The sequence below is a fragment of the Verruconis gallopava genome (assembly GCF_000836295.1).
Source record: "Verruconis gallopava strain CBS 43764 unplaced genomic scaffold supercont1.1, whole genome shotgun sequence".
In the NCBI taxonomy this organism is placed as follows: domain Eukaryota; kingdom Fungi; phylum Ascomycota; class Dothideomycetes; order Venturiales; family Sympoventuriaceae; genus Verruconis; species Verruconis gallopava.
The window spans coordinates 350,200-374,186 of record NW_015622137.1 but is presented as its reverse complement, the minus strand read 5'-3'; the positions used below and the strand labels follow the sequence as shown (position 1 = coordinate 374,186).

General features: G+C 53.9%; 10 protein-coding genes across 11 annotated transcripts; 5 read left to right on the top strand and 5 right to left on the bottom strand.

Moving 5' to 3' along the window:
• Nucleotides 1-520: 520 nt before the first annotated feature.
• On the bottom strand, nt 521-2,954 carry PV09_00147 (uncharacterized protein). The gene is made up of 2 exons (XM_016352832.1): nt 1,573-2,954; nt 521-1,517 (listed from the first exon to the last, which is right to left on the bottom strand). The coding sequence occupies exons 1-2, from the start codon at nt 2,782-2,784 to the stop codon at nt 1,065-1,067; spliced, it is 1,665 nt and encodes a 554-aa protein (XP_016219089.1). The 5' UTR covers nt 2,785-2,954; the 3' UTR covers nt 521-1,064.
• A 2,181-nt stretch (nt 2,955-5,135) lies between these two features.
• Nucleotides 5,136-6,545, bottom strand: PV09_00146 (uncharacterized protein; the record flags this gene model as incomplete). Its single annotated transcript, XM_016352831.1, has 1 exon — nt 5,136-6,545. The coding sequence occupies one exon, from the start codon at nt 6,543-6,545 to the stop codon at nt 5,136-5,138; it is 1,410 nt and encodes a 469-aa protein (XP_016219088.1).
• A 144-nt stretch (nt 6,546-6,689) lies between these two features.
• On the bottom strand, nt 6,690-9,064 carry PV09_00145 (uncharacterized protein). The gene is made up of 2 exons (XM_016352830.1): nt 7,532-9,064; nt 6,690-7,482 (listed from the first exon to the last, which is right to left on the bottom strand). Exons 1-2 carry the CDS (start codon nt 8,130-8,132, stop codon nt 7,094-7,096), a joined length of 990 nt encoding a protein of 329 aa, XP_016219087.1. The 5' UTR covers nt 8,133-9,064; the 3' UTR covers nt 6,690-7,093.
• Nucleotides 9,065-9,499: 435 nt separating this feature from the next.
• PV09_00144 (uncharacterized protein) lies at nt 9,500-10,624 on the top strand. The gene has a single exon (XM_016352829.1). It carries the CDS (start codon nt 9,660-9,662, stop codon nt 10,254-10,256), a length of 597 nt encoding a protein of 198 aa, XP_016219086.1. The 5' UTR covers nt 9,500-9,659; the 3' UTR covers nt 10,257-10,624.
• Nucleotides 10,625-10,980: 356 nt separating this feature from the next.
• PV09_00143 (uncharacterized protein) lies at nt 10,981-12,085 on the top strand (the record flags this gene model as incomplete). The annotated part of the gene is made up of 3 exons (XM_016352828.1): nt 10,981-11,013; nt 11,058-11,936; nt 12,008-12,085. The coding sequence occupies 3 exons, from the start codon at nt 10,981-10,983 to the stop codon at nt 12,083-12,085; spliced, it is 990 nt and encodes a 329-aa protein (XP_016219085.1).
• A 617-nt stretch (nt 12,086-12,702) lies between these two features.
• PV09_00142 (uncharacterized protein) lies at nt 12,703-13,200 on the top strand (the record flags this gene model as incomplete). Its single annotated transcript, XM_016352827.1, has 1 exon — nt 12,703-13,200. One exon carries the CDS (start codon nt 12,703-12,705, stop codon nt 13,198-13,200), a length of 498 nt encoding a protein of 165 aa, XP_016219084.1.
• Nucleotides 13,201-14,060: 860 nt separating this feature from the next.
• PV09_00141 (uncharacterized protein) lies at nt 14,061-15,263 on the top strand. The gene is made up of 3 exons (XM_016352826.1): nt 14,061-14,244; nt 14,306-14,445; nt 14,585-15,263. The coding sequence occupies exons 1-3, from the start codon at nt 14,204-14,206 to the stop codon at nt 14,965-14,967; spliced, it is 564 nt and encodes a 187-aa protein (XP_016219083.1). The 5' UTR covers nt 14,061-14,203; the 3' UTR covers nt 14,968-15,263.
• A 290-nt stretch (nt 15,264-15,553) lies between these two features.
• Nucleotides 15,554-16,941, top strand: PV09_00140 (DNA repair protein). The gene is made up of 2 exons (XM_016352825.1): nt 15,554-15,774; nt 15,828-16,941. Exons 1-2 carry the CDS (start codon nt 15,685-15,687, stop codon nt 16,848-16,850), a joined length of 1,113 nt encoding a protein of 370 aa, XP_016219082.1. The 5' UTR covers nt 15,554-15,684; the 3' UTR covers nt 16,851-16,941.
• On the bottom strand, nt 16,893-20,300 carry PV09_00139. 2 transcript variants are annotated; one of them, XM_016352824.1, is made up of 3 exons: nt 19,036-20,300; nt 17,324-18,971; nt 16,893-17,264 (listed from the first exon to the last, which is right to left on the bottom strand). In XM_016352824.1, exons 1-3 carry the CDS (start codon nt 19,485-19,487, stop codon nt 17,262-17,264), a joined length of 2,103 nt encoding a protein of 700 aa, XP_016219081.1. In that variant the 5' UTR covers nt 19,488-20,300; the 3' UTR covers nt 16,893-17,261. The 2 variants fall into 2 exon arrangements, with proteins under 2 accessions (XP_016219081.1, XP_016219080.1); XM_016352823.1 differs by having other exon boundaries at nt 16,893-18,971.
• Nucleotides 20,301-20,539: 239 nt separating this feature from the next.
• On the bottom strand, nt 20,540-23,700 carry PV09_00138 (uncharacterized protein). Its single transcript, XM_016352822.1, has 2 exons — nt 22,352-23,700; nt 20,540-22,266 (listed from the first exon to the last, which is right to left on the bottom strand). Exons 1-2 carry the CDS (start codon nt 23,328-23,330, stop codon nt 20,948-20,950), a joined length of 2,298 nt encoding a protein of 765 aa, XP_016219079.1. The 5' UTR covers nt 23,331-23,700; the 3' UTR covers nt 20,540-20,947.
• Nucleotides 23,701-23,987: the final 287 nt, after the last annotated feature.

The window sequence follows — 23,987 nt, the reverse complement described above, 5'->3', positions numbered from 1 at the left end:
GACGAGGCTGCGTCGCTTAGGAAAGAAAGCGGAGCCTAGCGTTGTACAACGTGGCCCACCCGCATACGCCAGTCATTTCGTGCATCTTTTTATTCTTTTTTTTCCTATATTTTTTTTTCCTGTTTGCTCCCGCGATCAGCACCCCCGTTTCAGCGCGTGTGCTGGAACACCGAACGGTTGGCCACAAGACCGGCGAGGCCGTTTAATTAGCCCCAAGCTGGCCGCTTTAGCTGGGTAACCCTCGTTGGGAAATAACTGCCGCGGGATTGCAAAAAGGTCAAAAGAAAGACTGCTTCCCAGCCTGATACGCGTGACATTCGACGTGCTAGCCGGGGTTGTGTGACTGTGTCCTCGTTGTGCCGTATGTTTCAAGAGCGAAAGAGACAGGGAGAAGAGAGAGAGAGAGAGAGAGAGAGCAAAAAAATTATGATTCTGTCATGACGTGAGATGGCTTATGTGGTGAATTGCGTCTTTTGCGATTCGTCTTGCTTACAGTCTGAAATAAAAAGGATTTTCGCTGATCGTATGAAACAGTCGGCGGTGCCCTATACAATTGAGGAGGCGCCGATTACCCTCTCTCCCAGAATGCCATAATCCGTCTGTTACTCTTTTTTCTCGTGGAGACAATGAAATTCGCTAGATGTACATGGTATGTTGCGTGGAGGCTCGCCATCGTTCCAACTTCGTATGCTTCGTGAGCCAACGATCTGCCGTAGCATCTCCAAACTAATCTGTGGAAAAATCCTGTCGTAATAATGCTCCTTCTTTTGAAAATAAATAAAAAAAAATAAATAAAAGACAAATAAGAATGCGTGCATCTGCACTAACGAGAAAGTCGCGGCAGGCGATTGAGCAGGAAAGAAATTTTGAGCCGTTTCGATCCGCCAGCGTCGCGAGCGGATCTTGTTCTGCCCGGTTCTTATTTTTGCTGAACTTGAGTAGTGTGAAGAGCACGCGCAGAAAGGTGGTGCAAAACAAAACCGTGCCGGGGTATCATATATCCGTCCCAAATAGCAGTTGTATGTCAAGAGTTTCCAAGAAGAAGAACTTTTTTCTTCTCCTGATCATGTACGCTCATCGATTTCCAAGACCTTTTTGATGACATCGACTTCGGAGTGTCCTCGGTACGTTTTCATTCGATGGCACCAGACCACTTCAGACTGTCTGAAGAGAAATTCCCCTCCGACCCAAAGCATATGCCCGCCTCGGTACTTGAGCCGTTCGTCGATGCTATTCATTTCCTCGACCTGACTCATGACCCATGCTTTGCTCGATATGCCTTTCATGTACTGTGGATTCTTGCCCGGGCGCAGTACCCATTTCATCCCGAGCGCCTTGTACAGTCGCTTGGTCGGATCCGAGTAGATCGGGAACGGGCAGTTTGTGCGTTTCCGATAAGAGTTGATCAACTCCGGCGAGCCAAGACCAATTATGGTGATTGATGTGGGCTTGGGCAGCGAGAAGTACGTGGCGAACGGAATGGCCTTTGAAAGTGCCCTAAGGTATGCTTGGCATGCCTGCGCAGGACGTTAGCCGGACAGCGTAGAAGATCGAAGCAGGTTTTTGACTTACGCCACAGAAAAAGTGCCGCACGAAGATGACCATCTGCTGCTCTCCGATCGCAGTATCGCCGGAATAGATGGACGAGAAGGGGCGGCCTTTCCCATCAGAGTCGAATATGGGGATCTTCCCAGCCTGCGCGAGCACGCCGTCGTCAGGTCTGGCGTCGGAAATGTCGATTTCATGCTGAATCTTCTCAAAGTAATCCTCGTAGTCAAAGTCACACTGGTAGTCTGTGCATGACTTGTTTGATCGTGTTCGCAAGCTAAGAGTCGAGTGGAAATCGTCCGAAGGACGTTGGTGCGAATAGCTTGTTGCGATGGTGGACATGGTGAGATCGGAAGTCCTGTTCGAGCGCCACGACAGTGGCGAAGAATTGTACGAAGAGTAGAGAGCGTGAGGCAAAGGAGACAGGTCGTCGTATTCATCATCTTCGCCCGCTTCCATAAATGGGCCCTCTTCCAACAGCTCCTCGTTCCAGGCTGGGTGCGAGTGAAGCGGTGAAATCTGCTTGAGGAGGTCGGCCTCGGGATTTCGCTGGCTCACACGAAGAGGTAAAACGGGCTCGGTGTCCTCGCTGCTGTATCTCCGTGGTCTGATGGCTTCATTTGCAAAGCTTCGGGTTGAACGAAGAGGTGAGATATTGTCGTAGACGTCCTCATAGACATCCTCGTCATCCTTATACAGCGGCGGTGAGCGGGACAGGTATCGGTAGATGTCGGCTTCTTCCTGGTAAGTAGGCAGAGGTGGTGTGTAGGTTGATGTAGTGGCGACCAGATCGTGATATGTTGACGAAGGAGACGGACAACTCTCTGTTGCGACGTCCTCTGAATGCTGCTGAGGATTAGGCACGGCATGTTCCTCTTCTCTAGCGATTGCGGGCAACTCTACGAGAGGGTGCTCCTCGAAGTGGTTTGGGTCGACTCGGCTCTCCAAGATATCGTCCTTTGGCGGTGGTGGCGGTGGCGGCGGAGGATAGACTCCCAAGATAATGCTGACATCCTCATTGATCTGAAGTGGTGCAGTACTCGTAACCGGAGTATCGATCGCGTCGTCCTTCAAAGGCCATCGTTGAGCGAATGAAAAGTCCGCGGATGGCGACGAAGCGATTGGCGAGTAGAGAGTCGGATATGGCGAAAATGCACTCTGCGTATTTACTGAGGGTCTATCCACGGGCCAGGAGATCATGGGCCTCTGAGCCGGCTTCCTTCTGAAGAGAGTCATTGTTGGGAGACACTGATCTCGAGGAAATCCCGAGTTACAGCCTCATGATGAAGAATATAAGCAAAAGCGAGGGCTATGGAAGAGCAGAAAGAGTGTTTGATATGCCCGGTCCAAAATAGAGCATTCGAACCCGTGCTGTTTCGCTCGCCAGCGAACTGCAAGAAAGGAAAGGAGCGCTGGTGCGGTAGCAGGCGATGATTAGCTGTCATGGAAAAGAAGGGCTGCCATGCAGCACGCCACGAAGCGGAGAAATCTACCAGCTGAACGACTCTCTGGAGCTACAAGCCGATACATACATGTATTGGTTGACGATGCTCGTGTACCCATGCTGAACCACGATATCGGTGTCATCATGCTGGACCGGATATCTGCCGCTAGGAACCAGCCCATGCCTAGCTGCATCTGCCAGGTACTATCCGATCGCTTTTTCAGGGCATGTGTCTGGCTGCGGAGCCCGTGGATCGTACACCTTTTTTCGGGAGAGTTTGCTCCTGTATCCGTCTTTTTGTCACAAGCCAGCGTACGTACTCCCCAACCGTCTCTCTGTCCTTTGTTCCCGGTCTTCTCAGGCGTTCACCGTTTGCCTGCTCTCCGCGTCAACTTTTTGTCCTCCAGATGGGTTCGCCGAGGTGCATGCGGTACGAGCCAATGAGGTGCCGAAGCAGGCAGACAACTGAGAACGCACGTCGTACAGCATCACGTACGAGGTGTGAGTGGTCTGCACGGCGCCATCTCTCAGCCCCACAGGGTGAGACTAGTGTCGTTTGTCCCTCTCATTGGTACGCCGCATTGGACGCGAGATTTTCTGCTCGCCCACTTCGGCATCAACGAGTGAAGTCGAGACATTCGGTGGGATTGGTAGAAGCCCTTGAAACCGGCTGAGACCGAGAAAACATGTTTACGGGGCAAGGCACAGCATGGCTCGATTTGACAGATGCGAGCGAGCCACAACAGCATCCCCTTTCCGTGGCCAGAGGCCCAGAGCCGTGGCGGCAGATCCACTGTGTTCGAGGCAAATCATACCTCGGCATAGGGCTGCTTTATGCCATTATTTATGCAAGGCACAGGCATTCCAAGCGCTTCAGCGTCCTTTTCCCCTTCAGGTTTTGCAGGTCGCGCCTACGGGCGAACCGGGTCTTTCGGCCAACGTTGCAGTGGGTTTCGCCTAGAAAAATGTCGAATGAGACGGGACGACGAAATTCTCCCTTACGAAGCTTTCGTTTCCCTTTTCCTTCTTGCGCTTCTGCTCCGGCACCGGTTCGTGCCCTGCTCAAGCAACCATCACGGACTGCTCGTTGCTCTGCGAAATTAACGAACGAGATCCTTTTCGTGTGCCACAGTTTTGCTTCCCTGCAGCGAAATCCAGTTCTTTGCGTTACGCCAGTCATAGCCCTCCATGTTGAAGGCTGAGCAAGCGCGCAGGCGTCAAACATCGTCTTCATTTGCTCGAGGTCATTGGCAGGCAAGGGCACTGAAACGCTGGGTGCTCCCGCAGCCTCGGCCAAGTGCAAATCGATAGGCGTCCTCGCTAGTCCAGTCCAGAAGCGTAGCCTCGCTGGCGTGGATGCCAATTTTTCCAGTCCTGAATCTTAAAGCTTAAAGGCCGTTCATGTTGCAGAAGACGGCCCCCAACGAAAGACCTTGCGACAGAGGCTTCGCTGGCACCACTGCCTGAACGCAACCAGGCACCGCAGGTTCTCGCCCGCTTATTCCCCTACGCCAGTCACAAATGCTCCGATGTTCCAACGACCGGAGCCCTTTCAGTCCAAAGTCGCAATTGATTCAGTTCTCGGTAGCTCACCACTGTGACTTGCATTTGAGTCCTCCAATAGACTGACGTACATCCCTGAGCGACTCTGCTTCGCTGGCACGGGCGTCGCTGTGCTTCGCAACACTGCTACCATTTTTCTCACATCTGACCCCAGATTTTCAAAACAGTCACAGGTTTGGCCAAGGATGTACCCTTAGCGTTCTCCATGTAAGGCGTTACAATGAGAGCGTAAGTAAAGCTAAGTTGCGACGCTTCCATGCTCGCGACCTCGCGATAAGCAATTGATGAGAGCGTGCGGACGGGTTCACTTGGGTTCCTACACGCCATCAGTGTGGCGTTGTTCCCAATTATCAGACACGACGTGCCTTATAACACCAAAACCGAGTTTTAATGCGCGTGTCAAACGTGGCGAGCGGAAAGAAACAAGTGACACGATAAAGACGGAGAATTGGACGACTTCGTCAATTTCTTTTTCTAGTTTATGCCATCAGAGGTCTGATTCTGGAAAGTGACGATCAGACGCATGGCACTTTGACTACGCAACAACGAGTCTCGGAAAGTCCAGAGTTCGGCCTTGTAATTACGCTGCTGTCAAAGCCTCGATCTCTTGCCCACCAGGTGCCAGCACTCTTTGAGAGACTGGCTTCAAAGGCTCAATTTTCGACCCGTCGTTCAAGGTGAAGCCATTTACAATATACTTCCAGGACCTGTGCTCTTCGGGCGCAACGCTCAATACTACCATAGACCGGTAGAATTGGTGGCTTTCTCCCTTCCAGAGTGCCAAAGCTTCAAGTGCTAACGGCACCCACTTTCGTAGTCCGTCCTTGTCGCCAATGTAGGAGTATTCTAATGCTGCATACATGTACGCCTGGCCGATTTGCGTGTAGAGATGTTCTTGCTCGTAAAGCGAAACGAGCGTTTCGGCAGTCGCCGTGGTAGCGGTTCGCCGCGGTGAGATGTCATTGAGCTCCTTCTCAATCTGCTTTATTGTGTCGAGTCGAAGATCTGCAAGTTCAACAAGACTCTTCGGTGCCGAACACTTCGAGCACGTGCATTTAAAACCCCATTCACGTTCAATGAAGGTTCGACGTTCAGCATGCTTCATCCCCCCAGGCGTGTAAGTGACCGTAATTTCTTCGCCAGGGTTGATTCTGGTCATGGCGTGGATACGATGCGTCAAGGAATCTTTGTCGAAGTAATAGGCTGTGTTCGGTCGACAGTCATGATTATATCGCGCTGCTTCAGGAATGATGGCCCAGAAATGGTCTTTAGCAGCTCCAGCGTAAGCTTGAAACGCGTTCGTCTTAATGCGAGATACGCTCGGATCACCTGGGAAGTGGTTGTGGAGGCTGTTGAAAAGCTCTTGTGTCTTTGGTGATAGCCTTTGGATGGCTAGTCTAATAAGCAGATCTCGGTCATCCAACTTGACAAACTGCATGAAATCGTCCTGGAAGAGAAGGATAGGTGTGTAGCCCTGAAGGTAATCACCTCGATTCAGCGTAGCATTTGCGAGCACGCCACGTCCTTTGCCAGGTATCACCTGAGGCTGCTGCTTGTATGCGTTGCCTTCGGGATGCTTGAATATTTCACTGTCGCTTGGTTCTTTGAATGCGGCTGCTTCCAGCAGACTTGCTACTTCTTTTGGGGTTGTAACAATAGATATCCCTCTACCGTTTGCGAAACGGTCGTTAGTATACACGCAGAAACCATTATTGGCTTCTGCAGATTCGATGCAGAATGGTTCGTGAGTCCACCGGTTTGGCGTCGTTCTAATCCCAGCGGCGGTTATGTTATTTGGCGGGGCGATGCCTATGACGGAGATGTCTTCAGCATTCTCTACATTGACGGGGTTCAAATACTCGTCGCTCCTATCGCAGGCGTTCTGTAGAATCAGAGGAATGATATACGGTATGGAACATGTATCGAAGTCAACGATTGAGATCGCATGGACCAGGCCCGCAATACAGAGAAAGGTGGCCAGGGTCTTCATCGCCGAGTCTTAACAAATTATCGAGGCTGGTGAATCTTCCAAGCTGTAAATGGCTTTATTTCAGGATTTATGTTTGGAAAGAAGTGCATTATCTGCTGGCGACCAAAGCAGTGGCTTTTCTGACGGTTAAGTCTGGAATCAACGTTGCGATACGCTTTGTGGGGGGGCTCTTTTTGCAGTCCCTATAAGTGTTTCGCGATGACTTGGGGAAAAAAGTTTCCGATATGTTTGATGGTTACTTGAAACGGCAAGCGTGCCGCCATATTTCAGTCGTGTTTCATGATATCTCAATGCTTCAAAATGTATTGTCAATTAACAATTGGATCTCAAAGCGGCCCGATCGAACATGAGTGTCGAAGAGAGGTCCATATTCATCTGCAATGACCTCAGGGTTGGTCTAGACGATGAATTTTTTTTTCCTGTTACATACCATATGACGCTTGCAAGTGATGCGAATCTATCGTATAACGCTCAAATATGTTTTCTTTTGAAAAGAGAAAGCCCTCCATGTGACAAGACATATATTTCCCATTACCGTGCCGGTAAGCTCAGCATGTCTCCGGTGCCGCCATTGTGGGCTCGCTTGCCGTCTCTTTGTCGGAATTTTTGCCAGCACCACTCTCTTTCCTCTTTTCTTGTTCTCTTAGCGCTTGCTTTTGACGCTTGTACATGGAGAACAAAATCCTGCTGCCATGGACTTGGGCTGCCATGAAGACAACGTGAAGAATCGGTGTGGCGACTTTGAAGTCGAGTGATAGTCTGTGCCATACAGAACCCAGAAAGACGAAAATCATGACTGTTTCCGCGGTAGTGCCCAGCACTGTGATGATTGCAGTGATGAAAAAGACCTGAGACAGAAGGTAATGGTTGTCCTTTTTGACGCGATAGAGTATTATAGCTAGGTTGGGCCAAAATTCGGCAAGGACATCAAATGCACCTGGAAAGTTAGCACATCGGTCCAACTCGACAGGGCAATCAGACGTTACCCCAAACAAGGCAGAGCATGTACTCAATTGTAGCGTCCTTTTGTTTTTTATACTCCAGGCTGAGCGCAACGGCAACTTCGGCAATGACTATGGCGCCGATATGATGTGCCATCGCGATGGGAGATAATTTGACACGGATCAGAAGCTCAAAGACGTACATGGAAGCGAAGAGCTGAGTGAGAACGAGCAGCAGGTCTCCCATTGTGACTTTGGAATGATGTGCCATTGGTGTGTCGAAGTCTTCGTTTCCAACGAAGAGGACGTGTGTCCATGGGTAGGCACCTGCGATCAAGAGGATGATCTTGATCATCCCTCCAATATGGTGGTTCATAAAGGTGCGTTTGGTCTCATCGCTGAAGTTTCGGTACAGGTGACCGTACAGACGTGGAAACAAGAAACCTTCGAAGACGTAGAGACGCAGAATCACCAGAATACAGACTATACATGAGAGAATAAGGCCAGAATAAGGAACAAGGATTGAGATTGCCTGGTTCTCGATGCGAGCAAACTTTGGTTGGAAGAAATGCGGCCTCTCTGAGCCCTCGGACTCAACGCCGCTGACATCTCGAATCAAAAGAGTAGGTGAAAAGAGCGCAGGCATGTCTGCCAAGATGGTGAGAGGGAGAAAAGAGGGACGAAAGCATATGAATGGACAAGTCGAAGAAGTCGAAGATGAAGAAGAAGAAGAAGAGGAGGAGGAGGAGGAAGTAGAAGAAGACGCAGACGAAGTGGAGGAACGTAAAGAAAAAGAGGAGGAGGATGAGGAAGGATACTGGTGGTGACAATATTGTCAGAAAGAATTGGAGCCCATATCAAAGAGGGATAGGCAGGTGCGACCCGACATGGTGGACACGGCTTCGGGATATGTAAATTAATTTGTTCAAAATTCCGAGACGCGTGTTTGAGCATCGAGAGCGGCAAGTTCCATGCGGCAGGTCGGGTATCGAGCAAGGGGGGTGGGGGGAAGGGCTTTCATCTTCTCGTCCTCTAGCGTGTGCAACTCCGCACTTGGAGCAAACGAGCGTGCAACAGCTGTGTTAGCGGCACGAGCTTGGTCGTTTCGAGCCAGAAGCAGCGTCGCTACTGCTGTTGCAAACCGAGATAGACGCGTAAAACGGCGGTGGCAGAAGCCGGACGTCGGATCTACACAGCAGTCACCAGAGCGACGAACAAAGGCGCATTCACATGGAACGACTGACGCCTGGTCTGGCGGTCGAGCCCCCCAAAGAAGAACAGTGCTGCCCTGGAGCGTCGTGTTGTGACATCGCATCCTCACACGAGGGTGCAGGGGCTCAGCTGCTGACTGAGACCGTATACGATGTGCAAGTGCACGGCGGACACGGTCGACGAAGGTGCTCAGCCAAAGCATGGGAGAGACAGATGGCGACGACGACGACCTTGCTTTGGCACAGGCTACTCCCACAACTGACGGTGCGTGTCCACCTAGACTGTTAGGGAATAGGAAGAAGAGCAGCGATCCGTTTTTGGACGCAAGGAACGACTTTTCCAGAAAGACGGACCAGCAACACATGGACCCGGTTACTTACGTGCAGGATTCAGTCGGCCGTTGGCTCGGTGGCGTAGGTGCGGGAGGGGGCAGTGCAAAAGGCAAATTGACGGCGGCCCCAAGCGCGAGGGAAAAAGGGGCTCTGATCGTTCGGGCCAAGGGGAGGTCTGCAATTGGTCTTCTTGCCGGGTGTTGGCCATCGGAGCATGGCCGCCGGTTGAGGTGAGGTTCGGCTCGAAAGCAGTTTGCTGTGCGCCGACTTTGCGGCTCTCCACAAAAAGGCTGGATCTTGCCAAGAGCACCCGTCTTGGCGATGAAAAGCTTGACTGCGACGTGCAGGAACGCCCGGAGCGTCGCTGCGCAGCCTGAGCTTCCAGGCACTCGTTTTGGCTGCCTTGCACGTGAGCCGCCGTTGCGGTTGGCCGTTGCCCGTGAGGTGTGAGCCCGGCCAGGCGTAGCACCGTAGAGAGAACAACGAAGACACTCTGTCCCGTCCCGCAGCCTCGCTCGCGATCCAACTCCCCTTCCATCCCATCGCCGTCGTTGTGCGCCCTCTTTCTCGCCTTCTGCATGACATCTGTCTAGAGCCTCTTTCGTGTCGGACACCTTGCACTGCGCACCATGGATCTCGACACCTTCCAGCAACTTCCCCTTCGCCTGGATCCTGCGACAAAAGCAGTCAGCGCCGAGTACGCGGATGCCAAGCTGGACGAGGAACTGCAAGCACTGAACCAGCTGCACCGGCAGTTGCAGCAATCGAATGCCCCAAATCACATTCCTCCCCCGCCCATTCCTGTTGACCAGAAGCGAAGTGCGCAAATTCAGAAGATGAAAGACACCGGCAATGCCGAGTTCAAGAAGGGCAAATACGCCGACGCGATCAGATATTACTCGCTGGCTATAGACATGGCAGCGGGCCGACCGGTGTGGGAGCCCAGCGGCCTGGTGCGTGAAGAGCTTTCGCAGCTGTACTCGAACCGCGCCCAGGCCCATATGGGCACCAACAACTGGCCCGAGGGTGCAGTCGATGCCCTGTGCAGTGTGGAGCTGAAGAGGCCGAAGAATTCAAAGGCATGGTGGAGGCGAGGCAAGTGCCTGCTGGAGATGGGACGTGCGGAGGAAGCGAAAGAATGGGTCGCAGAAGGATTGGAGATTGAGCATGAGCCAGAGCTGGTCAGCTTGATGCAGGATATCGAAGCGAAGTTGAAGTCGTCATGAGCGTGCCCGCTCGCTTTCACATGTCGTTTGAGCGCCGGTGTAGCACCGCGGCTCTTCAAAGTCTTGCGCTAAAGCGTAGCCGCAAGGGAGCTCGAGGCAAATACAAAGGTTCGAGGGAAAAGAAGGAACACTCGCATACTTGCAGGCGGCTCGCAAGGATCGGCAGACTGGCGCGAAAACCCTCCAGTCTCTGTCGTCGAGCAATTGCCATCAGTCGGTCAACCTGTCTTGTTATATGCCTGTCATGAGAGGACTGGCTTGCAGATACCTCCTGCAAGCGCGGCATCCACTCTTGACATGACGAGTCATCTCCACAGCAGATTTGAAAGAGAGCATTACCATAGAAATCAAACATTTTCTCAATCCTACGACTCCATTACCTTGATTTTTTGCTTTTGCAGATGTACTATTTGGGCAAACCTCATCGGAGCAGGGTCAACCGCTCCCGCTAGAGATGCTTACGAACACGGAGCTCGGACTCCGAAGTGCTGAATGGTATTACCAAGCAAGCCTAAGATGACGCACCGAAGCAGGATAAGAGTTGTGAACATGAACAACTCCTTGGTAAATTTTGATGCACGGCCAAAACCGTCACCGTGTAAAGCGCTCTTGGAAATATACATCTGCAATACGGATCATACGTACCTACGTACACGGAGGGCATTGCCAACCAACGATTTATTTTCCACAACCCTACCCTATCTATATAGCAATCTAAGAAACCATGACGAATAGCATTGGAGGCAAAGAAGAAAAGGTAGGCTCAAAAATGAAGGGAAAACCCGTGGCTTATAGGATCAGCTTGCCGAACACCGCACGGCCATCATCACAGACAAAGGCGGACACTGGAACCGGCCCGACTCGACGTTCCGCGACGTAGTTTCCGCTGATGCCGGGGCCAAGTTTCCGCCAGAGAAAGGGCGATACGTTCTCTACGTCAGCTTCGGCTGCCCCTGGGCGCATCGTGCGATCATCGTAAGAAAGCTGAAAGGCCTTGAGGAGATCATCGAGCTCGTTGAAGTCGGCGAGCTCGTCGAAGGAAAAGGATGGGCCTTCAACTCGCCGTCAGGACCAGACAAAGATCCTCGGTATGGTTTCAAATATCTACGAGAGCTGTATGACAAGGCCGACCCGAGCTACGACGGAAGGATCACTGTGCCGGTCCTGTGGGACACCAAGACGGAAACCATCGTGAACAACGAAAGCAGTGAGATCATCCGGATCTTCTTCAGCGCCTTCGACCAGCTCCTGCCAGAGGCTCGACGCGAAAGTTCAAAGGGCGCGGCCGCCCTGCTGCCGGAGGCGCGGAAGGCCGAGATCGACGCGTTGAACGACCGCGTCTACCACACCGTCAACAACGGCGTGTACAAGTGCGGCTTTGCGGGCAGCCAAGACGCGTACGAGTCGAACGTGTATCCGCTTTTCGACACGCTCGACTGGCTGGAAGAACGACTGTCGAAGGGCGGGCCGTTCCTGTTCGGCGAGCACCTCACCGAAGCCGACGTCCGGCTGTACACGACCATAGCCAGATTCGACGTTGCGTACTTCACTATCTTCAGGTGCAACCTCAAGATGATCAGATACGACTACCCTCACCTGCACAAGTGGTTTCGAATCTTGTACTGGGACCCAGACAGCAAGTTCGATGGGGCGTTCAAAGACACCACGAGATTTCCTGATGTGAGTGTGACTACGTCGGTTTTTTTTTCTCGTTGTTTATCTGGCCAATTCGCTAACTTACCTTTCCGCAGTACAAGTCTGGCTACTCGAGGGCCGCAAAGAGCAAGATAGTGCCTGCCGGGCCAGTTCCTGACATCCTGCCTCTATAGATTTGAATGCAACGAATGCATTGTATCTCGGGTTGGATAGCCGCGCCTCCGCAGTTCGATGCTAACTGTTATTTTTTGCGCACAGAGGTTCGCACTTTAGCAAATATTCTCGATCACCATCTTTAGTTCCTTTTTGGGTCGTGCCCGATATGCTTCGCCCACATGGCTGCTCCCAGTTGCCCAAATTACGCGCGTGTGTTGGACCGCCGGGGTTGAACAAGCCAACACCAAGGCTGAGTTGCATGCGCCAATCACAGTCCGCAGTTACTGTACATCCAACAAACAGTCTTGCTACTGACTGCCATGTTTCTGAAGGAACAGTTCACATGCTGTTTGTCTATCTTTCCACTCTGGACAGCACGTTTAGCGCCTTTTGTTTTCCCCTCTTTGCAGATTGTGCTTCTGCGTGCAGCTTTACAGCTTTGCATCGCTTAGCTCGTGCTGGTTGGGGCAAAGCCTCCACGACGTTGCTGCTTTTTTATGGCAAGGCTGCGGGCGACTAAGGATAAATGAAGACCGTTTGTTTCGTTTCACGTAAATCGCATCAGCTTCCCCGATCCTCAAATTCGAAATCATTGTAAAGAGCACGCCGTGTCCTCAGTTGCTCATTTCTCACCATGCCTCGCATCTATTCAAACACTGCTGCCTCACGTTCAGAGATCTATATCTCGGAGCCTACCTTGATTGGTTCTTCGAATATCGGCCTCGACCCAGGCTGTGTAGCTCCGTCGTGTCTGGCGATGCCTCCGTCGCCTTTCAGCCTCGAGGCTGGGAGGCCTTTTTCCCCACGACCTAGCACGTCCTCGGGATATTCGATTCACAGTCACAGTCATTCTAGATCATCGTCGCTCTCAACGCCCAGATACGCGTCCCCACCATCTCCTCTGGCACCCTTCACCCATGCTACTGCAAACCAGTCGTTCTTCTGTCCCTCAACGGGGTCGAAGAAGTGCAAGCAGGATTGCCCCGTCTGCAGACCAGCGCTCAGGCCGGAAAAGTCGAGTGGTTTCTCGAGTCTCCGACGCCGCTATGCGGAGTGGAGAAGTCAAAGACAGCAGCTCAAAGTCGAGGACAGACAGAACGGATTGCCGGAGATCCGCATTTCCACATTCTGACGCCGTGGTTGTGGTCGACGACTTTCATAGGTGCGGACAACCTTGCGCACTGAAGACGCTTCGCCATGGTCATACCCAGTAGATAGTGTCCACATTGTCCGCATGGGACATGGTGTCACCTCCGAGAAAGTGTTCAAGCCACCAAAGCGCGCGAAAATAAAAAACAGAGGGGTGTCGGATGAGCAAGGCTCGGTGATCTGAGATCAGACAAGCCGACCCCAGAGACCACTTTGTGGCAAACCTTATCGATCTCCGTGGCGAAAACCGGTTCTACATTCGTTTTTCAGTACTGTGTGTGGCTCTAAGCTTGCAGGACAGAATAGATTGCGTGATGGATTCGTCCAATTATGCACTCTAAAGACGACAGCGAAAATGTAAACATTTGCACGTTGAAGCTGTAAAGAAAAGGATTCGAATGAATAAGAACGACAGGAAACAGGTGGCCAACGCTCGACAGACGCGAGCCATTGCTGCGACTAGACACGGAGCAAATCAGGGCTACGCATTGTACTACGGGAGGAGTTTTGGGGGGAGGGGGGGGAGGGTGTTCTGGCCGAAGCCCGAGCGGCCTTTACAAGCGCCACGGATATATCGTTTTGAGCTTGTGACAACAGCGTCGTGCGAATTTCACTACATCTCAAGGAGACGCAAGGAAGAAATAAAATTCACGGGCTGTGCAGGTGCTGGGTGCAGGCAGCGAAATGGTGACGTTGCATTTAGGCCCGAATGAACGCTGTGCACTGTTCTCAGTTGGTGGTGAGCTTTTTCGTGCCCGTTTTTCTTCGCGGTCTGCCGAAGCGGAGCGGGAGCGAGCAACCTTTCCGCATGCGGAAAGAGTTTAAGATATCCTTTTGCAACCCCATCAACGAAAAATACCAGCCTCCGATCTTTCATCCTCCGCGCAGTACAATTGTCCCGGTCGTGGCCTGCCCTCTCTCTGTACATTCCTGCAGCACCTTCAGATTCCTCGGTGTCGCGTGTTGCTGTCAAAAACACCGTCAAGATGGCGCTCAATCCACAGGTTACCAATATCATCATCATACTGTGAGTGGCCACGTAGATAGTACCGTGCACCTCCGGATCAGTGTGCTGACTGATGTGATAGCTTTATGATGCAGGCGTCGAAAAAGGTGCCGTTTGAGGATCCAAACGTGCTCAACGCCGTCCGAGGACTTTACCTGCTGTCCAACGTCATCATTGCTGCCATCTACTTCTACGTGCAGATGCAGGTGAACAAAAAGAAGGGTAAGAGAAGACACCTTTCGTGGCTGCGACGTGCCTGCGGGGTTGGTTCAGGCCCTTCGCATTATACGCCTATTCCAATTCATGGCCAGCACCACTTTTGCTCCACAGCACGCGACACTAACCCGGTTCTCCTCACTAGACTTGACCGTCCTCAAATACGTCGAGCCACCACCGATGGGCTCCACTGAAGAAGCCAAGACCGTCACCACCACAATCTACGCATATGATAAGTCGCAGCTCAACCAGGCCTGGCGCGGCCAGCTCATGGGTGTCGGCATGATGGCCGTTATGCACCTGTACTTCAAGTACACCAACCCTCTGCTGATCCAGAGCATCATTCCCGTCAAGAGCGCTCTCGAGAGCAACTTGGTCAAGATCCACATCTTTGGCAAGCCGGCCAGCGGTGATTTGAAGAGGCCTTGGAAGGTGGCGAGCTTCATGTCGCAAGGCGACGTCAAGACGGACAAGAAGAGCATTGAGGCGGCCGAGAGGAGCGGCCGCGGTGGCGCCAAGGAGGAGTAGATTCTCCGCCTTTGTACATTACCCACTGGGTCAGGGTCTGGGGTTCTGGTGCCTGGAAATGGGTTGGGGAATGGACATCGGAGAACATGCACGGCCTTTGTCTGCTGCCGTCGGCATGATCGGAGCGCTGCATGCTGTATCTGTAGCATACAACGGTATTACTTGTAGTATGCTAACTCCGTTCCGCCGAAGAAACAAAATTTCTTTAGGATTATTCCTTGCGTTTCTTCATCTTCTATTCCGTCATGAGTTGATGTCTTGATGGCTGTAGCAATCTACAAGTACGAACTTGCACGCAATGACTGTTGTGAAACGCCCGGCTAACAGTAGGCCTTCACCCGGTCCACGACGGCTCGGGAAAGTCGTTTCTTCTCATTTCTGGGAATTGACCTGGGCTTAAGTCGTTGAATTTTGTTCCCCCGCGTTGATTCGCCTTCCTTCTCTCCTTTTGCCCTTCAGATTCTGCTCGTGGTTGGCGAGTTCCATGCGAGCCAAGTGGCATCGGAAAACGAACCGGGGTCCGCGGCCTCGTCCGCAGCCTCGTACGCAAATGCTCACGGATATCCAAAATCATCTAACCGCCTAGATTTGTCTTCTGCTCTTCGCCGGACCTTTCATCTGACCCGCTCACCCGCATCTTTCCTGTGTTTGCGTCGTCGAACCCCCGCTGCAATTGGGCTCAAGTCGTTTTGTGTTCCCCCCCGTGTCCGCGCCACCATGGCCGAGAGGCCTTCGACGCCGCCTCGGGCAGCACATTCTGGCGACCTCCCGCCGAATCCCCTGACGCCGGAGCAAGTGCGCAGGACTGTCAGTTGAAGCTTCTAGGTGTCTGCATGCGCGCAGGGCTGACGACTACGCAGGAAGAGGCGCGCCTCCGCGCCAAAGCTCGCCGCGCGCAGCACGACGCCGAGCGACCGCCCCCGCTGCAGGCTGGCCAAAAGCGCCCGCACTCGCTCATCTCGGGCGCGAAGGCGACGCCGGACAACGTGCGGAACGCGGCGATGCAGGCGCCCGCGAACGACGCGCCGATCCGGCCGGCGAAGAAGTTCGAGAAGAACGCGTACATCGAGTATGACTTCAGCAAGATGACGGACACCAAGGGCGGCTTCCTCTCCGATCTGGACGACCCGGACCGGGCGCGGCAGCGCGAGGGCGGCCCGGACCCGCTGGCGGGCAAGCCGGTGGGCATGACGGCGAAGGAGTGGGAGCGGACGCAGCTGCTCAAGAAGCTGCGGGCGGCGCGGGCGGGGCCGTTCGAGCCCGGGATCTCGGTGCTGGAGAAGGAGAGGGAGAAGGTGTGCCGCGAGTGCGGCAGCCTCGAGATCGACTTCCAGTGGGCGGACATCTTCGGGTGCTGCGTGTGCCACGCGTGCAAGGACAAGTACCCGGACCGGTACTCGTTGCTGACCAAGACGGAGGCGCGCGAGGACTACCTGCTGACGAACCCGGAGCTGGAAGACAAGGAGCTGCTGCCGCGCATGGAGAAGCCGAACCCGCACAAGAGCCACTGGAGCACCATGCAGCTGTACCTACGCTACCAGGTCGAGGACTTCGCCTTCTCCGACAAGAAGTGGGGCTCGCCCGCCGCGCTGGACGCGGAGTTCGAGCGCCGAGAGGCCGCCAGGAAGGCGAAGAAGGAGGCCAAGTTCCGCACCAAGCTGAACGAGCTGAAGAAGAGGACGAGGGTGGACGCGTTCGAGCGCAGCGTCGCGAGGCGCAACGGCGAGGACGCGGGCGCCGATGTTAAGTTTGGCGACAAGATCGTGCGCAAGGGGGACCGACACGAGCACGAGTGGGGGAACACGGTCGAAGACCCCGAGACAGGCATCGGCGTCAAGAGATGTATCGAGTGTGGGATGCAGTGCGAGGAAATCGAGTTGTGAACATCATCCTACAATACTGAACTATAGCACACCTGTAGCAAGCAAGAAGAAAGTAAAACCATTTTTTTGGTGGTATCTGTCACTGCATCTGGAAGATGTATCTAACATGTCGTGATGATCGAGTAGCATGATCGGCTCCTGAAGTGTGAGACCAGTATTAATTTCTCTCTTTTTTTTTTGTCAGTCACAACGAACTCGAGACTTTTGTAATGATTTCTCTTCGATCTTCTCTTCGCCCTCGATGGTCAATTCGTCAAAACATATTCATCTCGCCGGCCAGACCGACCGCTCAACGCCTCGATATAGTAGTCATATTCTAAGCCAACATTGTATCCGTAGTCATGATCGTACTTTTTTGTAACTCATGTCCTGTGACAGCTTCGCGCAGAGTTCAAAATTGCGGCTGTTTTGTCACTAGTCTCCCATCAGCCCATCTAGGTTTTTCTTCTCTTCTTCCTAGGGCTATTAATCACCTCACCGTCGGCCTTTAAAGCCTCCTTTGGACTTGCAGTCGTCGCCCTCGAGCTAATTGACTCGACCTTGCCGCCCTGGAAGCTGTTGCCTCCTTGCTCGGGCGACAAGAACCCGTGTTGACCGTCGAACTCTGGGTCTTCGTCATTGATGGGGAGCAAGCCGTCTGCAGTGCCGAAGTCCGCATCTCCGTTGTTGAGGTCGTCGAAATTCAAATTGGAAAGGTCGCCCGTGTCAGGAGGCGGCAGCATCCAATCGTCGAGGTTGAAGTCTGGTGGGGGGTTGCTCGGGTTGTCCAAGCCAGCAAAGTACCCGGTCGGAGAGAGTGAATGAATGCGTCCGCGAAGGTTCTCAACGCTCTCGTCCTGTTGCTGAGTGAGTCGTTGAAGGTAGTCCAGCTGGTCGTTCTGGGCTGTGATGTCGTTAAGAGACGGCATAGGCGGTGTCTGTGGGTTCGTAAGCGCACTCTTTCCGCCGCCTGTGCCGCCGATGGTAGCTTGCATGAGCGAGAGCATGTCGTTGCGTTGTTGCTGTGTGAGGGGAGTGTTGCCGTCCGCGTTCTGAAAGTGATGCAGTGCCGAGTCAAAGTCTAGACCGGCCCCGGGTTTTGGACTGGCTGAGTTTGCGGCGTTGATAACATGCATCATACCGTGATTGTCGGTGATGATGCCAGGCGATTCTGATTCCATCTTGATGTGCGGCGACGGCGCTGTGGGGTTACTTCCTGGTGCAGGCGTGGCAGACGATGAGGGAACATTTCTGAGGATAGAGGCGCTCCGCGATTGCGGACTCAAAGTCGACCGCGCCGACTGGACCGTCGCTGGCGACGTCGGCGTGCCCATCTTGGACTTGACCTCAGGTGCGGGCAGCAAAAGAGGTTGCTTTGACCGCCTCGTCGGCATCTGCAGCTCTTCCGGCACGTCGCCAATATCGACAATGTTTCCAGGCTGAACACTGCCCTGGGGCAAGGACTGGTTGAACATCTCGTGCATATTGTTCTGCCCTTCAAGGCTCCGGTTGTAGAACGTGGCCAAGAACGTCAGAATCGCATTGATGGAGTTCTCGTGACGCTGGTGCATGTCCTGAAAGGCGGTTGCCTGCCTGTAGAATTGATCGTTCTGCTGTTTCATCTGCTGAATGACCTGGGTGATCATCTTCTGATTCTTCTGCAGGTTCGCAAGCTCCTGTCGGATATTATTAAGCTCACTCCGCGGTAGCACGGCCACATCGGTGTTGCCTCCAGCTGGGCCAGTGTTGGCCTGGCCGGAAGCATTGGGTAGCGGGGTTGTCCGGGGCTCCTCGTCGCTGTCGCCGCCACTCTTGTCCTCACGTTTCCTCTTCGACGACGGCGGGTTTTTAGGCTTCTGAATGAGCCACAGTAGCTCCGGCCGGCCGCGCTTGAAGTACTTGTTGTAATACTCGCTCGGAGTCTTCCTCTTGTTCTCGCTTGCTTTCATCGAGTTGTCGGACAGGCCGACCTTCTTGTGGAAGCCATACATGTTCAGCTGTCGAACGAACGAGGCGTAGTTGTTGTGCTTGAACAGTTCCGGGATCAGCTTGCGCGCAAACTCGTCCTCGTCCAGCACGATGAAGGAGTCGCCGCTGTCTGACCATCGAATCAAGTCGGTGTTGTGATTGTCGTCCAAAAAACTGTACACTCCCACGTTAGCTATGTGCCCCAACACGTCTGAATGAGGAACATCGTAAGACTTGCCTGCTAAGTTTTTGAACGAAGGGCGGGATCTGCTTCCGCTTCGCCAGTGCCTCCTTCTTCGCGGCCAAAGCCCTCTGCTCGAGATCCTCCTCGTCATCAGCCTGTTCGAAGTTTGAAAAGCTGGACGTGCCCCCCGTATCCTGCCAGCTGTTCTGGTTTCTCGAGACGACCTGCTGGCCGGGCGCTCTCCTGACCAGCTGGCTGTCTGCAAGGATTGGCGCTCCTCCAAAACCTGCAGCATCGAACGTGCCACTGTCCAGACCTTTGGCCTCGTTCAGGAAGCCATTGCCCAATCCACCCATGCTGTTCGCGTTGCCCCAGTCGGGAAAGTTGGGGTCAAACGAGGTCTGGTCCATTGCCGGCGTGAACGGGATGCTGCTGAAGTTTTGCTGCTGAGAGAGCGGCGATGCATCCGGTGCACCCCGCTTGCGCGTCGCCAGCGGGCGATTCATGGCCGTGACGTGTATATGGTTGTGTCGTGTTCGGGTGGGTTCTTGTTTGTCCGTTTGACCAGAAAGCCGGAAGAGCTGCTTGACTGTGCCGCAACGGCTAGCGGGCGGAGGAAGTCAAGCTCGCTTTGCTGTTGGGAGTTGCGACTGCGCGACCACGCAGTTCGCGTATTTCTCTGTTCACCTCGGCCCTGTGCGCCTTGTTGTTGGCGCTGGTGGAGCGGTAGTTCTGGCCGACGCAGATTTTCGATGCGCAGAAATGTGATGTTCGCAGTCCGCGGAGGGGTCCTCGGTCGAGCCACTCGGTACCAAAGGGTCTTTGATGTACAAATATATCCCAAGAATGACGTTGCCGGCCCGTTGGGCGAGGGCGTGGAGCCTAGACTGCGACCACAACCCAACGTCGTCGCAGGCAAGACACGGTAAACAGAGTGGTGCAGAGGTGTACGGCGGAGGCTGCACAGCGCACCGGCCGGGCAGCTGTCGGTGTTCCAATCACGGGAGCTAATTGGCAAGCGTACAATGCCCTGGCGTGATCAATAAGCAGACAAGGGAAAGAAAAGAGGTCGGTGTGAGCGTGTCCTCTATGGTCGATCAGCGCGATTGTCAGTAGTGGTGAGGGTGCACGAGTGGCATCATATGCAATCCATCCCAAGTAGCGTCTGCCAAGCCTGCGACATTGGAAGATTCCCGGCCGCCTTTTTCTTACCAGCCCTATGCCCGTCCTTGTCTTGCGAAAAATCCTGCACCCGGGCTAGCTAAGCGACCATCGCTTCGTTCGCAGCTGTGTATCTTGTTTCTTCAGCACAAGGCCGTTGGTGCGTAGACCTTCCACTTTGTCCGGCGTTGTTGCGTTGTTGCGCGCACCAAGGCGTCACCTGCAGCATACAGCGGCGTAATAAAACCGCAGAAGAATACGTAATTGAAAAAAAAACTTTGCCAGACATGTTGGCGGCCTCATCTATGCTCGTGCGTTACCTGCTTAGCCGCAGATGTACAGCAGTGCAATCTCACGCGTGCATGCAGTCCCAAACACATAGCAGGTGGACGAGTTCCAGAAGAAAGCATTTCGTATTACAATCTGTATACATGGAGGGTATCGGCTTTGCAACGAAGCCAAAGCGGGCAAGCGGAAGACGAGAAGGGAGGGGGGAAACAAGAAGGATAATGCGAGAAGAACATTATTGGCCAGATTCCGTGCGATCCAGCACATGCTATGGACCTCTCACTTGAGGTCTGGTAAAAAGAAAAAAAAAGGAAAATAACGCCACCGCAATGCACCTTGACGTTCTATGCCGATACATGAAAATGGATGGATCGATGATTCAAATGCACCAACAAGAGTACTCCTCTTGGCCGCTCGTTGTGCCAAATTAAACCTTGCTAGACCGAATCCCCCCTCAAAAGAGGAGTTGGGGACAAAAAAAAACAGAAAGAACAAAGACCGTGCATCTCCTGTCGGTTCACGAGTCCCTCTCCGTGTCCGCAAGCGGGCCCCAACCCGCGTGGCCCTCTTCGACGTCGTCAACGCCTTCCGTCTTGGCGCGCTTCTTGGACCTGAACAGCTCACCAAATGTGTTGCTCAGGCTGCGTATCCTGCTTTTGCGTCCGAGATCGTGACTGCTGACGGCTTCATCCTGCTGCGGCACCCCGTCCGACGAGCCTTCCAGATTTAAGCGCGGCGACGCTTCAGGGTCGGAATTTGTTCTGTGCTGCAGGCTGCCTCCTGGCCGGGGCATGTTGGGCAGACGGCGGCGGCGGCGTGGCTTCAGGCTCTTGACGTCGACGCCGCGGCGCAGCGAGTCAGCTACGATGGCTGACAACGGCGAAGACAGCGTGGAGGTGAAAGGCCCGGGTATGAAGTCTGATATCGAGTGTCTTGCCAGCAGATTCGAACCCTCCGGGGTGTGTGGCTGCATTAGTACTTGGTCTTGCGAAGCGTTTGGTGGCGTGCGCGGCCGATCGGGCTGCGCTTCGGCCTCACTAGGTAGGATGGGTTCCGAAGTGGTGGCCTTGAGCGTCTTCGGCAGTGCGTTGTCGCGATCAGACCGGGGCAGGATGTTTTCCAGGGGGCGCAGAAGTCTCTGCATTGTCCTCTTGGCGTCGCTCTGCTGGTCTTCCGGCAGAATCCACGGATTTTGCGTGACCGGCGATGTCTCCTCAAAGGATGCGGGCTGCGACGTGTCGACGTCAACGATCGACACGCTTTGTGAAGTGCTCGTCCTCGTGATTTGAGGAGGCGCATTTTCGTCTCGGTACGAACCATTAAGCGGCGTGCTGGATCTGTGCCCGTTCACTGGAATTGCGTGTGCGAGATGGCCGGTCGAGCTACGCCTAGCACTTGGCTGATTGAGGACACTCTGTTCCGGATCATCGTGATAAACTCCCTCCGAGGCAAGCCGAATGGCTTCTTCATCCTCCTCAAGCACCTCGTCCTCATCCTCATCTTTGGTTCTTGCGCTTGTGATCAAGTACACACCCAGAAAGGTCATAGCGCATCCGCCAATGAACTTGCCCGCATTTGCCGCGGACTCCTTTTCAAAGTCACGATACAGGACTGCGCTACCGACGATGACGGATAGTGTGAAGAGCACAAACTGAGTGGGGATGACCTGTGTTGCATCGAACCGTTTCAACGCTCGGTTGACGTACTTGATCTGCATCACGGCTGTGAAGACCAACACTGCTACGAGCACATATGTGATCGGAAACGTCAGCGCCTTGAACACCGTATAGGAGAGCATGGACGCGACGCCCTTTGTTGAAAGGGCAGTGTAGCCACCTAGACACACCACAGGGTTAGCCGATTCGTTCCGAACGTAGAATGGAGATAAAATTTGAACAAATCAGAACATGCTTAGACCTACCGAACAAGCCGACGAGGCCAAGGTCGATAAAGATGCTCTTCTCGCCGTACTTGGAGCTGGCCCACATAAGCACACAGATGACGGCAATGGTGACGCCGAGGTACGTCTCGAACTCCCACGTGCTGATAAGGCTCCATATCTCCTTCGGCCCCAGCTTAGGATTGCTGTCGTTTGCGCTGAGCACAACAGTGACGGCGCCGGCGACAGCAATTAGCACGCCGAGCAAGTCGCGTTTGCGGAAGGGCTCCTTGAGGAAGAAAGGCGCCACGACGCAGTTGGAGATGAGCGCCACAACACCCAGTGGTGACACGATCGACGCCGGGGCGAAGCCGTACGCCAGGAAGTTGCCCGCCTCCCCAAGTGTCATCATGACAATGCCGGCCCACCAATACGGCGATTTGAGGTACGACTTGCGCGCCTCACCCGTAGCAATGGCATCTTCTCCTTCTCCCTCGTCGTCACCGTCGACCGTCCCACTCGCCTCCGTCGTTTCCGAGTGCATGCTCGCACTTAACAGCGGCTGGTCCTCTGTCGGTTCCTCGTCTTCCTCCTCGTCATCCAACCTGTCCGTCGCCACGGCGCCTACGTCTGCTTCGACGCCAATACCATTCGGGCTAACTTGATGTCGGCGTTCCTTGCCCGTGGTCATGGCCGCTGCTGCTAGACTGGACGTCCCGTACCCCTCGTCGCAGCTGCGCCGTTGGCCAGCCGTCCGTCTGCGTGCTCGCGCTAGGAGCTTCTGTCGCCGTCGCTGCTGCTCACCTAGCTTTATGTGTGCATACCGCTGAGTATTCAGCGCAAACGAGATGAGTACGTTGCCGCAGATCGCCGTTACGATACCAATCAGCGATGACCAGTCTCCCGCCGTGTATTTGCCATCCTTCAGAAACAGCGCGAGTAGACCTGACAATGAGGGCGTTGTCGTGTTTATTCCTGTGTCACTGCCCATTGTGGGAAGTCCGTCACGCTGTATCCTCATCGCCGCCGTCCTTCTGTTGCATCCGCTTTGTGTGAGTCTGTGTCCGCTTTTCGCTTATGTGATTGCTGCTGCTGTCGCCCTATCTCCGTCGTCCGTCTCCTAGCTAGGCAGCTGTACCTGCAGAAGCATACAACGGCAGCGCGCGACCAATACCTGACGCAAGCGTGTGAGAGCCAGGCCGCTGGCTGTTTCCGGCGGCGGCGGCGGCCCGCATGCACGTTAGGCCGAACAACTGGCTATGCGATCAACTGCGCCAACGTACAGCTGCAAAGAGAGTGACATGTGGCGCAAAAAATCGGCTGGGAAGCCAAGAAGATAGTTCGGCGCAGCGAGGCAAAGGTGATGGTTGCCTGTCGTTCTTCGTTCTTCGTATTAAACCCCCGTCGTAGGATGGTTGTTGCGGGAATCGTGGATAAAGAATGCGGAGCTTTGAGCGCCGAGCTGCGCGTGCGCTCGTTCGTGTGGCTTGCTGGTCTTCAGCACATCATCTCGCGTCTAGAAAGGGAAATTCTGATAGGCAAGACATAAATGTTGGTCATGATTATGAACCCATCGTCGTGTAGTCGGTTCCACCACAAATGGACGCACTGAGTGATCCCCAGGAGCCAGTTTGGATACCACAAAACGAGCACATACGCGTCGGACTGTCTCAGCCAC

Excerpts from the sequence above, each read along its gene's own strand:
- PV09_00145 (XM_016352830.1), bottom strand. The coding sequence starts at position 8,132 with ATGCCTGCGCTCTTTTCACCTACTCTTTTGATTCGAGATGTCAGCGGC. Across the intron at positions 7,483-7,531 it reads CATGCTCTGCCTTGTTTGGG|GTGCATTTGATGTCCTTGCC; the intron begins GTAACGTCTGAT and ends CTAACTTTCCAG.
- PV09_00138 (XM_016352822.1), bottom strand. The coding sequence starts at position 23,330 with ATGAGGATACAGCGTGACGGACTTCCCACAATGGGCAGTGACACAGGA. Across the intron at positions 22,267-22,351 it reads TGGCCTCGTCGGCTTGTTCG|GTGGCTACACTGCCCTTTCA; the intron begins GTAGGTCTAAGC and ends TGGTGTGTCTAG.
- PV09_00139 (XM_016352823.1), bottom strand. The coding sequence starts at position 19,487 with ATGAATCGCCCGCTGGCGACGCGCAAGCGGGGTGCACCGGATGCATCG. Across the intron at positions 18,972-19,035 it reads TTCGTTCAAAAACTTAGCAG|TTTTTTGGACGACAATCACA; the intron begins GCAAGTCTTACG and ends GGGAGTGTACAG.
- PV09_00140 (XM_016352825.1), top strand. The coding sequence starts at position 15,685 with ATGGCCGAGAGGCCTTCGACGCCGCCTCGGGCAGCACATTCTGGCGAC. Across the intron at positions 15,775-15,827 it reads CGGAGCAAGTGCGCAGGACT|GAAGAGGCGCGCCTCCGCGC; the intron begins GTCAGTTGAAGC and ends ACGACTACGCAG.
- PV09_00141 (XM_016352826.1), top strand. The coding sequence starts at position 14,204 with ATGGCGCTCAATCCACAGGTTACCAATATCATCATCATACT. Across the intron at positions 14,245-14,305 it reads ACCAATATCATCATCATACT|CTTTATGATGCAGGCGTCGA; the intron begins GTGAGTGGCCAC and ends CTGATGTGATAG. Across the intron at positions 14,446-14,584 it reads GCAGGTGAACAAAAAGAAGG|ACTTGACCGTCCTCAAATAC; the intron begins GTAAGAGAAGAC and ends TCTCCTCACTAG.
- PV09_00147 (XM_016352832.1), bottom strand. The coding sequence starts at position 2,784 with ATGACTCTCTTCAGAAGGAAGCCGGCTCAGAGGCCCATGATCTCCTGG. Across the intron at positions 1,518-1,572 it reads TGCGGCACTTTTTCTGTGGC|GCATGCCAAGCATACCTTAG; the intron begins GTAAGTCAAAAA and ends CGTCCTGCGCAG.
- PV09_00144 (XM_016352829.1), top strand. The coding sequence starts at position 9,660 with ATGGATCTCGACACCTTCCAGCAACTTCCCCTTCGCCTGGATCCTGCG.